We start from the raw sequence: 13498 nt of genomic DNA on the forward strand, positions 1-13498 counted from the left end.
ACCACAATAATAAAAATAGTTTAAAAAATAAATATGTTCAAAAACATTTTTTATCAAAACTAAAACCACAAACATAAAAAGTCAAAAAACATAACAAGAACTTGGGGAAAAATATTTTAAATACATATAAGATTCAGGGCTCATTTTATGAATATTCAAAGGGGTCTCAAAAAATGAGAGTAAACAATGTAATAGAAAAATGGGCAAAGGGCATTAACATTCAGTTCACAAAAGAAATATAAAAGCCAAAACATATAAAAAGATTCTTAACATCAAATGTTAAAGAAATGTCTTTCAAAACCATGATACATAATCCTTTTACCTATTAGGTAAATAGTTAAAGAGATTGAAGGTACACAGTTTGAAACTGTCACAGAACTCAGGCACATTTGTTGGAAGGTGGCTCCAATGTGGTATAACACTTTATGAAGACAACTTGGCAATATCAAGTAAAGTATCACTTTTAAGAATTTTTCCTACAGAAACATGCCCACAAGTGTGCAAATGCACAAATTATGTATTTATTAAAAAGTGTGTAGTATAGCACTATAACAAGAAAAAGAAGAAAACTACCTAAATGCTCATCAATAGGGGAATGGTCACACAAATTATGAACACTCAAATAGATATTAAAAAGAATAAGGTAAATCTTTATTCAAGGCTATGAAAAAATGTTCAAATTAGATGGAGAAGCAGAAAAAAAAGAGGTTATAAAATATGTACAGGCTGGGCACAGTGGCTCACACCTGTAATCCCAGTACTTTGAGAGGCCAAGGTAGAAGGACTACTTGAGACTAGGAGTCCAAGACCAGCCTCAATCATACATCTCTAAACAAAAATTAAAAAAAAATTAGCCAGGCTTGGTGACACATCTAGCTACTTAGAAGGGAGGCTGAAGCGGGAGCATCGCTTAAGTACAGGAGTTTGAGGTTGCAGTGAACTATGATCACACCACTGTGCTCCAACCTGGGTGATGGTGCAAGACCCTTTCTCAAAAAACCAAAACTATTTACATAGTATTTACCCTGTATTAGATGCTATAAGTAATCCAGCCGTGATTTAAAGTAGATGGGGGGATTTATGTCGGTTATATGCAAATACTGTACCATTTTATATCAGGGACTTAAACATCCATGGATTTTGGGATCCACAGAGGGTCCTAGAACCAACCCCCACAGATACCAAGGGATGACTGTATACGAACCAATCTAATAATCAATTTTCGAATTCAGAGCCTTTATTAATAAAAGGTGGACAAAGCCAAAATAGGCAAAGCTCAATTAATTGGGTAAGAGAAAAAGGAGAAGAGATCAACCAGCAAATCAAAGGGAAAAAACCAGGAGAAGCCACAATCAGAGCAACAGACTCCGGGTAACTCCTACTCAAGACCCCAGAGTGGAGCTTGTTTCTGTTAAGTTCCTCTTCTGGGGTGAACCATGGTTTGCTGAAAAAGAAGTGGGAAGCCAGACACAAAAGGTTACATACTGTATGATTCTATTTATATGACACATACAGAATAGGTAAGTCCACTGAGACAGGAAGCAGATTGGTGGTTTCCAGTGGCTGGGATTAGGGGGAATGGGGAGTAAGTTTAATGGGTAGGGGGTTTTCCTTGGGTGATAATGCTTTGGACCTAGATGGAGGGGGTAATTGCATGGCACTGTGATGGTACTCAATGCCACTGAAACATACACTTTCAAATGGTCAATTTTGGCCAGGCATGGTAGCTCATGCCTGTAATCCTAGCACTCTGGGAGGCCAAGACAGGCGGATCGCTCAAGGTTAGGAGTTCAAAACCAGCCTGAGCAAGAGTGAGACCCCGTCTCTACTATAAATAGAAAGAAATTAATTGGCCAACTAAAAATATATAGAGAAAAAATCTGGCCGGGCATGGTGGCGCATGCCTATGCCAGCTACTGGGGAGGCTGAGGCAGGAGGATTGCTTGAGCCCAGGAGTTTGAGGTTGCTGTGAGCTAGGATGATGCCATGGCACTCTAGCCTGGGCAACAGAGTGAGACTCTGTCTCAAAAAAATAAATAAGGCCGGGCGCTGTGGCTCACGCCTGTAATCCTAGCTCTTGGGAGGCCGAGGCGGGCGGATTGCTCAAGGTCAGGAGTTCAAAACCAGCCTGAGCAAGAGCGAGACCCCGTCTCTACTATAAATAGAAAGAAATTAATTGGCCAACTGATATATATATAAAAAAAAATTAGCCGGGCATGGTGGCACATGCCTGTAGTCCCAGCTACCCGGGAGGCTGAGGCAGAAGGATCACTCGAGCCCAGGAGTTTGAGGTTGCTGTGAGCTAGGCTGATGCCACGGCACTCACTCTAGCCTGGGCAACAAAGCGAGACTCTGTCTCAAAAAAAAAAATAAAATAAAATAAAATAAAAAAATAAATAAATAAATAAATAAATAAAATGGTCAATTTTATGTTATGTGACTTTTACCTCAATATGCATACATATACATGTATACAGGGGGAATGGGCATTTATTGAAACCTTAAAATCTGTACCCCCATAATATGCCGAAATAAAAAAATAAATAAAAAATAAAATAAACAATATACATGTATATAAATAAAAACATAAAATGTGGGACAAGGTTAGGTAAATGAGTCTGGCCCTCTAGAATACATCTGTTTGACCCAAATGGTTAAGTTTAAAAGAACCCTGAGTTCAAGTAGGGATTAACTGGGGCTGGAGGGAGAACCCTAAGTGGTTTAAATTCAGATTCCTTGAAAATGAGTATAACATTTAAAAGCAATTCTGGTTAGTATTAATATATGGATTGTGAGGTATAAGCTTAAGTAAAAATAAATAACAAAAAACTTAAAAATTAAAATAAACAAAACCCTTTTTAGTATCATAGTGAATTAAAAAAGAAAAAAAGATTTGTCAGGCATGGTGGCTGGTGACTATTAGTAATCCCAGCACTTTGGGAGGCTAAGGCAGGAGGATCACTTGAGGCCAGGAGTTCAAGACCAGCCTTGGGTAACATAGAGAGATCCTGTCTCTGCAAAACGTAGAAAAATTAGCTGGGTGGGGTGGTGTGCACCTGTAGCCTCAACTACCTGGGAGGCTGAGGCAGAAAGATTGTTTGAGCCCAGAAGTTTGAGGCTGCAGTGCGCTATGTATGATGACACTACTGCACTCCAGCCTGGGCGGCAGAGCAAGAGACTGTCTCAAAAAATAAAAATAAAATAACTAAAAGCAAAATGTTCTTGGGCCTTAAATTGTACTTCTCTCCAAACTGATGAAGCCCAACACATTGTTCTATTTCAGAGCAAGGGCTGTTAGTCTCTCTGGCCTGGTCTGTCACATACCACATAGTGCCTGGCACATGAGAAGGTGCCCATACACATCTGTTAAATAAATGCATACAAACAAGCCAGAATGCTCAAGATGACATAGGTTGTTTATGGCACAATAAAAAATTTATTATTTGAGATGCTTCCTCCCACCCCTTTACTGAAAAAAAGTAGATAGTAAAAAAAAGCTATCTTTCAATATGTCATGTGTTTGACAGAAGATTCCAGAAGGTAGTCTGGACTACCAGCTATTAAAGATAGAGGCATATTTCATTTAATTACACTTCGCAGATACTGTGTAGGTTTTTTTTTTTTTTTAAACAAATTGAAGGTTTGTGGCAATCCTGCATTAAGCAGGTTTCTTGGCATTTTCCCAATAGCATGTGCTCATTTGGTGTCTCTGTAACACGTTTCAGTAATGCTTACAATATTTCAACTTTTTCATTATTATTATATCTGTTATGATGATCTGTGTTAAGTGATCTTTGATGTTAATATTGTAATTGTTTTGGGGTGCCATAAACTGCACCCATATAAGCTGGCGAATTTAATTGATAAATGTGTGTGTTCAGATTGCTCCACCAACTGGCTGTTCCCCCATCTCTCTCCCTCTCCTCAGGCCTCCGTATTCCCTGAGACACGCAATATTGACATTAGTTCAATTAATAACCTACAATGACCCCGAAGTGTTCAAATGAAAGGAAGAGTCACATGTCTTTCATTTTGAATCAAAAGCTACAATGATTATTAGTGAGGAAGGCATATTAAAAGCCAAGAGAGGCCAAAAGCTAGGCCTCTTGTGCCAAGCAGTTAGTCAAGTTGTGAATGCAAAGGAAAAGTTCTTGAAGGAAATTAAAAGTACTACTTCATTAAACACACAAATGATAAAAAACCAAAAAATGCCTCTTGCTGATATGGAGAAAGTTTTAGTGGTCTGGATAGAAGATCAAACCAGCCACAACATTCCCTTAAGCCAAAGCCTAATCCAGAGACAGGTCCTAACTCTCTTCAATTCTGTGAAGGCAGAGAGAAGTGAGAAAGCTACAGAAAAAAAGTTGGAAGCTAGCCGAGGTTGGTTCATGAGTTTTAAGAAAAGCAGCCATCTCCATAACATCAAAGTGCAAGGTGAAGCAGCAAGTGCTGATGGAGAAGCTGCAGCAAGTTAGCCAGAAGATGTAGCTAACATCATTGATGAAGGTGGCTACACTGAACAACAGATCAGCGAAGTAGAAAAAACAGCTTTCTCTTAGAAGAAGATGCCATCTAGAACTTTCTGAGCTAGAGAGAAGTCAATGTCTGGCTTCAAAGCTTTAAAGAACAGGCTTTTATTAGGGGCTAATGCAGCTAGTGATTTTAAGTAGAAGCCAATGTTCATTTAATACTCTGAAAACCCCAGGGCCTTTAAGAATTATGCTAAATTTACTCTGTCTGTGCTCTACAGATCGAACAACAAAGCCTGGATGACAGCACATCTGTTTATAGCATGGTTTAAAAAATATTTTAAGCACTGTTGAGATCTACTTCTCAGAAAAAAATTCCTTTAAAAAGATTACTGCTCGTTGACCATGCACCTAGTCACCCAAGAGCTTTGATGTAGATGTACAAGGAGATGAATGCTGTTTTAATGCCTTCTAACACAACATCCATGCTGTAGCCCATAGATCAAGGAGGAATTTCAACTTTCAAATCTTAGTATTTTAGGAAATACATTTCATAAGGCTACAGCTGCCATAGATAGTGATTCTTCTGATGGATCTGGGCAAAATAAATTGAAAACTCTCTGGAAAGGATTCACCATTCTGGGTGCCATTAAGAATATTCGTGATTCATGGCAGGAGGTAAAAATATTAACATTAACAGGAGTTTGGAAAGAGTTGATTCTAACCTTCATGGATGACTTTGAGCGGTTCTAGACTTCAGCTGAAGAAGTCACTGCAGATGTGGTGAAATAGCAAGAGAACCAGAAGTGGAGCCTGAAGCTGGAATGAATTGCTACAATCTCATGATAAAACATGAATAAATGAGGAGCTGCTTCCTAATGATGAGCAAAGAAAGCAGTTTCTTGAGATGGAATCTACTCCTAGTGAAGATGCTGTGCACATTGTTGAAATAATGAATTTACAATATTATATAAACTAGCTGATAAAGCAGCAGCAGGGTTTGAAAGGACTGACTCCAGTTTTGAAGTCCACTATGCATAAAATGCTATCACATGCTACAGAGAAATTTTTTGTGAAAGGGAAGAGTCAACTGATGTAGCAAACTTCTTTGTTTTCTGTGTGACTGGTACAGATAAAAGATTTTAAAAAAGCAAAAATAAAAACAAAGAAATTTAATGAAATAAAAAAGAAAAGCCACTGCATCCAGCCTTTTTTTTCAGACATAATGCTGTTGTACACTTAACAGACTATAGTATGTGTAAACATAACTTTTACATGTACTAAGTAACCAAAAATTCATGTGACTTGCTTTATTGCTTTTATTGTGATATCTGTTTTATTGCAGTGGTCTGGAACCAAACCCACAGTATCTCTGAGGTACACCTGTATTGCTAAATCATGGGGGAAAGGGCTTAATGCTTTTGTGTAGTGAGACATCCTATAAAAAGTTACATAATAGCCCATTTCAACCCTTAATATTTTTAAAGAGGGAAATATACAGGTCACTTACATTTGTTACATACATCTCAACCACAGGATTTGCAGTGCCCTCGCCAGAGGATTTGTTAGTTACAAATTCAAAATAAGTCATTATCATCAGTGGAGCCCCTTTAGCTGACTGATGAATCACATGTTCCAGAACACTGTTTGCTACTGCATATATTTTAGCATTTAAAAGGAAATGGGATTTTTATGATGGAAAACATTTGTCCTTTTCTTTTTATCTCATAGGAAAAGATGATCGAATAATCAAACTCAGGTTTCATAAGTATCACATGATACCTTTTAAAATCCCACTTTGCTTTAGGTTTTCCTACCTCAGGAACAAAGGGCCACAGACAAAAAGGTTGAGTGGACTTAGTACAAATGGCTGATGAGGAATGAATCTGCTCATGACCGAGCAGCATTTCCTCTAAGGCGCTACCAAACCCAAGGACACCAAGGAGAAATCCATGCGACTGCTAAGCTATGGCACAAACCCTAACAAGACCAGTGTCATTTCACCAGACTCCCGCATCATCCGTCCCACGTCCACACTGACCTGTGCCGGCCATTCATCTCCAAGCCCACGACAGGGCAGATGAAACGTGCCCGCTGGAGGTCATCGTGCTTGTCACCTTTCGTGTTTCCTCTATCCCCTTCCCAGGCAGGATTATCAGAAAGCCTTAGTTCTGTCACATTCTGGGAAAAACCAATAATATTTTAGAAATTCATTTGATAAATAGATCATCCTTTGCCTTAATAAACCACCTAATTCAACAGAGAAATTGTTATTCTCTTCCCCTCCCATCCAAATCTCTTCTTCCCAGCTACTTTTCTTTGGCCATCAAGAAACATGGATATAATATTAAATCATGAATTGTATAGAAAGAAAGATTTTTTTCAATTCACTGACTAGCAAGTAAATTAGTTAAGTAATTTCTATTTTATAATTTTTTTATTTAAAAAGAGTACCTCTGCACATCAAAAATTACTCCACCAAGAGAAAGCTTTGCATTAGTTCCATCCTGAAAGGAATGCTTTCTATCCTTGCTGATGAATATGGAAGCTGTTCCATATTACTGACCATCTATGTGTATACAAGAGTGGACAGTAAAATCTGTGAGGCCACAGCCTAAAGAGTTAAGGCAGAATATCAGCCAAAAAATACTATTAATATCATATTCCAAAACTCCAAAAGATTACTGCTCATTGACCATGCACCTAATTGCCCAAGAGCTTTGATGTAGACATACAAGGAGATGAATGTTGTTTTAATGCCTTCTAACACAACACCCATGCTGTAGCCCATAGATCAAGCCATTCAGGTTTTTAAGAATTCAGCTTTACAAAGAGTTTGATTTAATAGCTTTACTTTTGCATTCAAGGCTTTTCTACCTATTTAATGAGATAATTTTGATTTTAACACTCTGGAGAGCAGCTGAGTACTTCAAAAGGAAATCTGCCATTCCTCCAGTCTGCTTCCTGGTGGACAGCTAGCACATGTCTCATTAGGTTCTTTGTTAAGAGTATTTGTGGACTGTTAATTGACACCAATGATAATCTTGTGTACTTGCACTATTTTATTTGGATCATTTTATATATATACATATATATATTTTTTTTTTTTTCTGAGACAGAGTCTCGCTTTGTTGCCCAGGCTAGAGTGAGTGCCGTGGCATTGGCCTAGTTCACAGCAACCTCAAACTCCTGGGCTCAAGCAACCCTGCTGCCTCAGCCTCCCAAGTAGCTGGGACTACAGGCATATGCCACCAGGCCCAGCTAATTTTTTCTATATATATATTAGTTGGCCAATTAATTTCTTTCTATTTATAGTAGAGACAGGGTCTCGCTCTTGTTCAGGCTGGTTTCAAACTCTTGACCTCGAGCAATCCACCTGTCTCGGCCTCCCAGAGTGCTAGGATTATAGGCGTGAGCCACTGCACCCAGCCTGGATCATTTTATCTTTACTACTTCAATTTCTTAGAGGGATTTTTTTGTTTTTTTATTTTTTTTTTATCAATCGTTCAACCACATAAAACTGAATACTGTGTATGTTTTAACTACAGAATTTTGATAATCACTTTTTGAGGTAAGATAATTCAAACTATGATGGGTTTTTCAGGGATGAATTCTCTTCCCAAGGTAAAAGGTCACTAAAATCAGAATGCAAATTTTTATAGCACTACCAGTAGCTATATTTCAGAATTATAAATTTGCCTGAAATGAAACATATCCTGTAATCACAGCCCAGGAACTGATACAAAATCCTAATATAATAATAATAAATAATAATAATAATAAAGGAGAAATCTGAAGCCTTAGACTGGGAGTCAAGGAATCTAGTTCAGCACTTTACTCACTGGCTATGTGGTCTCCAACAAGTCATTTACAGTGAGAGGAAGGGTTTGACTAGCCTGATGGCTCTCAAATTCTTCACTATCTTTCTAAGCTTTTTTCCACTGACCAGATTTGAAAAATTTTATTCTCTTAAGAAACTTCCTTTACTAAAAAATTTGTTTTTCCACTTTTATGAAAGAACCTTAAATGCCAATCAGAACTTCTAATCAGCAGGAGGTAACCACAATGATTTAATAGTGATCTACTTATGAAGTTCTTTAATTCTGTGTCTTCCAAATCCAAAATTCAAGTAGCTGAGTATTAATTACAAAAATAATGCTTTCCAGTAATTATACAACATGTTAAGCATTTTCAAAGTATGTTCACACAGATGAAATCACAACAGATTTATAATGCAGGAAGTATACATACAGGAATTTCTGATTTGAGATGTAAATGCCCTTCCAAGATCATACCTGTGTTAGGTGGGTAGATGGGACTGGAACTCCTAATTTCTAAATTTGGTCTTTAAAGAACTTGAATTCTATAAAATAAACCTCCATCACTGAGACTCACGAAGCACTTCAGAATCACCTGTCTTACCTTAATGCTTTTAATGTGAGATGCTGCCTTCCCAAGAGCCTTTTCAGCAGATTTGTCCAACAGAAATTCAATGACTGCATCTTTGTTATAAAGTCTGCAATAATAAGGATTAGTCAAAATATGATATCAACAATCAACTTTCAAACACCCAAACTAAGGAGGAAGAATAAATTGAACACAATCCTAGAGTCATTTACATTTGATAACAAAATGCCCTGCGTCACTACAAGTAAATTTAGCCCTGTTTCATCTATTTCCAGAGCATTCAAAGAAAGAAACTAGCTTAAATCAAGGGTGGCAAATTGGCAGTCTGAGGGTTAAATGTGACCTGAACAGGGATTTAAAAAATTGGGAAATTTAATATAAATGTACGTATTTCCAACTTTTCTTGAAAAATTAAAAATTACAGAAGATCTGGAGTATGAGACTCATGTTCTTAAATTGCAAGAACTGGGTGGAACTGAGTGGTGGCGTCTCCTCTGGATAGGACATGAACTCTCCAGTTCTCCCCACTCACCACCATTCCCTACTGTGCCTCATATGGTTCCTTCATGCATTTACATTTATAACTTAGCTCCTACAGGCCCCTGAGTTCTCTAATCAAATAAATTAGCAGAGTGCAGAATTATATTCAGAGACAGGGAATGATAATGTAGGCCTCACACATTTGCTTGGGATAGTTCACATTTGATGAACTAAGAATTGCATTTACACATTACAATTCTCTTAAAAAATCACTCAATAACTCATCTTGATCAAGTAAAGAAACCATACCTGCCAAGTTCACAGGCAACTATCGGTCGTCGTAATATTTCTTGACTCAGAGTGCAATAGTTCCACTGGGCCACTAATTCAGCATCTTTGTCAACCTAATAAGTGAAAACAAAAAATTCTTTCAATTAATTTTCAACTCTGAAATACACATGGTCCCCAGTTTTACACATAAAAGTTTATTCAATAATACCAGACTGTGATGGTTTTTTTTTTTTTTAAATCAAAGATAGTAACATATGAAGTTGGGATTTTAAAAGTCACAATTAATACTATGTCAAATAAAGGCCTGTCTAAACATGATGTGTACAAAGAAACAGTTTACATCAAATCACTAAACTGTTTATGCAAATCAAGCAGTGTTACATTAATTTCTAGCAATGGAAAAGGCTCCAAAGTGTGGCAGAATTTGAAGAATAAGAACTGAGAAGATTGGGGTTTTTTTCCCTAAAAAATGTTTTTTCCAAGGTTTCTTTTCTTTGCAGGGGAAGGTCCTAAATTACAGCAATGTTTTGGGCCAGACCAAACCTGCCATATGAGTGATCAAAAAATATTGTTATTATATTTCTGTATAGGAAATATACAGAACTCTTTTTCTCTATACTCTCACTCATAACACTCTATACTTCCAGAACACTTCTGACACAATGTAGGGGATTTTTCTCACATCAACCAATTCTCTGACACCAGCTGGGTATTCTACAATTCAACTCAATTCTGACCCCATCTACCTGGATATAGTCTTATATGTCCCTTAACCCCACAGGTTAAGGGCTCATTCCCACAAGATTTTCCCCTCCTCCTACTTTAGATGCTAACCACAAGTCCAGGTTGTCACCTGTGTGTCTGACCAACTGTCTGTAAATCAAAGGTCACCAAAACCCCCTCCTCAGGCTTGATAATTTGCTTCAGTGGCTCACAGAACCCAGGAAAACACTTTAGTTACTACTGCTGAAATATTACAAAGATATTTTAAAGGACACAAATCAACAGCCAGATGAAGTACATGGGACGAGGTCTGGAAGCATAGGAGATGGTCCAAAGAATAGCAGATGGTCCCATGGAGTTGGGGTGAGTCACCCTCCTGGTATGTGGATGTGTTCACCAACCCAGATCTCCAAACGCCTACTTCAGGGATGTTTATGGAGGCATGGTCCATCACATAGGCATGATCGATGATGAACTCAATGTCCAGCTGCTCTCTCGCTTCCTGGAGAATGGGGGTGAGGTAGGGCTAAAAGTTCTAAGTTCCTAAACATGGCTTAGTCTTTCTGGTGACCAGCCCCCATCCAGGAGCCCACCAAAAATCACATCCTTAGAACAAAAGATGCTCCTCCAGGGGTGGGGAACCTGCAGCCTTAAGGACACATGTAGCTTTCTAGGTCCTTAAGTGAGGCCTTTTGACTGAATCCAAATTTTATGAATAAATCCTTTTATTAAAAGAGGTGCAGCAGAGAAAGATGAAGCTTTTCTTGCCTCCTTTGGTGCTTAAAAAAGAACAATTTTGAAATCAGAAGACTGCAGGTTCCCCAGCCCTGTAGGAAATGCCAAAAGATTTAGGAGCTATGTATTAGGAAGCAAGGGCAGATATATATAGCAGGGGCTGGATTCTGTCTTGCTCACTGCTATATCCTCAGGGCTTAGAACAGTGGCCACAGCAAGCACCTAATAAGTATTGTCGTGTGAATGGTGATAATAATCTATCCTGCCAGAGCACTTCAGTTGTTTCAGATCACCCTTCCTTCTTTTCCACCCTCTTCTGACACCTGTTTCTCACCAAACCTTTCATTAAGCTACTTCTTTTTCAGCCCTGGGCACAAGATAACAAAAATGTGCTGAATACTTTTTGGCAAAAGATCCTATGAGTGTTAACTATTGAGCATTAGCCTGTGCATATGTAAGTTTGATCAGAAGGCAAACATCATCCTCTTGGGTATTCATTTATTCTCATATTCAACAAATGTTTATTGGGTGTCTATTATGTGGCAGACACATGGTAGAGGTTACAGAGTAAGACATACAAGGTCCCTGTCCACATGGAAGAGAGACAACAAACAAATAACTATAGTGTCAGGCACTATAAAGAAAAGTAAAGCAGCATAAGAGAATAGAGTGTATGGAAATGAGGCATATTTCAGCAGTGGACTGACATGACATTTGAGTAAAGAATTGAATGAAGTAGCCGGGAGCGGTGGCTCACGCCTGTAATCCTAGCACTCTGGGAGGCCGAGGCAGGCGGATTGCTCGTCAGGAGCTCGAAACCAGCCTGAGCAAGAGCGAGATCCCATCTCTACTATAAATAGAAAGAAATTCATTGGCCAACTAATATATATAGAAAAAATTAGCCGGGCCTGGTGGCGTATGCCTGTAGTCCTAGGAACTTGGGAAGCTGAGGCAGAAGGATCCTTTGAGCCCAGAAGTTTGAGGTTGCTGTGAGCTAGGCTGACGCCACAGCACTCACTCTAGCCTGGGCAACAAAGCGAGATTCTGTTTCAAAAAAAAAAAAAAGGAATTGAATGAAGTAAAGAAACTAATCATGTGGCTATCTCAGTGATAAACATTTCAGATTGATGAAATATCTTCAGATTGAGGAACAAGGCCTGTGTAGCTGGAACAGAACGAAAGAGCTGGAGGGAACAGAAGACAAGGTCAGAAAGACAGGCAGGGGCCTGCTCACATGGAGTCTGATGGGATTTTATTCTGAATGTGATGGGAAGCCACTAGAGTGCTTCCAATACAGTAGTGACATACAGAATTTACCTTTTAAAAAGATTTCTCTGGATTCTGAATCAGAATATGTGAAGTACCCACATGTGCCAGGTACTGTATTCAGTGTTTTACATACTTTCTATTACTAAAAAGTAACTACTAGTGCTAATTTTTAAATCCTGAATAACTGGATGGGTCTCTTGGCTTCACTACCTATGGGCCATATGACCTTAGCCACGTTAATTAATTTTCCTGGACTCAATTTCTCTGTCAGTAGCATGGAAATTTTCATACATAATTTGCTGGATTATTTGTGGGAATTAGGGATTATTCACTCAATCATTTATTCAAAATATTTATTGTGCCAGGTACTGTGCTAGCTGTAGAGGAAAAAACAATACAGCCTCTGCTATCAGGAGCTTACTGTCTACCAGGGGAGACCGAAATAAATCAACCATGAACGCAATGTGCAGGGTGGTAAGACAGTTTGTAAGGGCCTGATGTGATGTGGTAAGGGAACAGTTTGGGAAGACTTCCCAGAGGAAATGACGTCAATGTATACAAAGCTCAATAAATAGTAACTATTTGTATCATTGTTACTAAGCACAGATAGGGTTGACATCCTGGCTCTACCACTTACTGGCTTTGCAACTTTCTCCTTTTGACCCTCAAATTTCCAAATCTGAAAATGGGACGACAGTACGTACCCATGGGGCTTTTATGAAATAACCCAAGTTACCCCATGTTAAGCCTACTTAACATGAATGGCGTAAGCACTCAATGAATGTCCGTTATTAATACTGTTGTTAATTCTGAGTCCTTCGAATGGGATAAAAGAGCACAGCTAGGTCTGGAACTCCGCTGGCTCCGTCTTCCTACCTCCCCCCTTTCCCCCCTGCTTCCTGGGGTCGTCTGCATTCCCACCACCGCAGTCCCCACAGGGCCCGCCCACGTCACTGACCTTCTCAACCTTTTTCGGTCCCTTCACCAGTTCATGCCTCTTGGGGATTGTTCCCCCGTCGCAACCCATCTCAAGTTAGCAGTCAGAGTTAGCAGCAAAGCCTCGTAGCTGCCACTTCCGGGGAACCTGGCGGAATCTGAACCACTTCCGTCGCGTATTGGTGACG

At 38.9% G+C, this 13498-nt stretch overlaps 1 protein-coding gene across 1 annotated transcript in view; it reads right to left on the bottom strand.

The window, feature by feature from the left end:
• Positions 1 to 13488, bottom strand: part of RTF2 (replication termination factor 2) — a 45465-nt gene extending 31977 nt beyond the window's left edge. Inside the window, exons 1-4 of the mRNA XM_012748519.3 lie at positions 13333 to 13488; positions 9666 to 9760; positions 8892 to 8985; positions 6511 to 6650 (exon numbers count right to left, since the gene is read on the bottom strand). Coding sequence (XP_012603973.2) covers positions 6511 to 6650; positions 8892 to 8985; positions 9666 to 9760; positions 13333 to 13401 — 398 coding nt within the window. The 5' untranslated portion in view covers positions 13402 to 13488. The remainder of the gene's footprint in view (positions 1 to 6510; positions 6651 to 8891; positions 8986 to 9665; positions 9761 to 13332) is intronic.
• Between the last annotated feature and the right edge of the window lie 10 nt (positions 13489 to 13498).

Source organism: Microcebus murinus, chromosome 16, assembly GCF_040939455.1.
Source record: "Microcebus murinus isolate Inina chromosome 16, M.murinus_Inina_mat1.0, whole genome shotgun sequence".
Lineage (NCBI taxonomy): Eukaryota > Metazoa > Chordata > Mammalia > Primates > Cheirogaleidae > Microcebus > Microcebus murinus.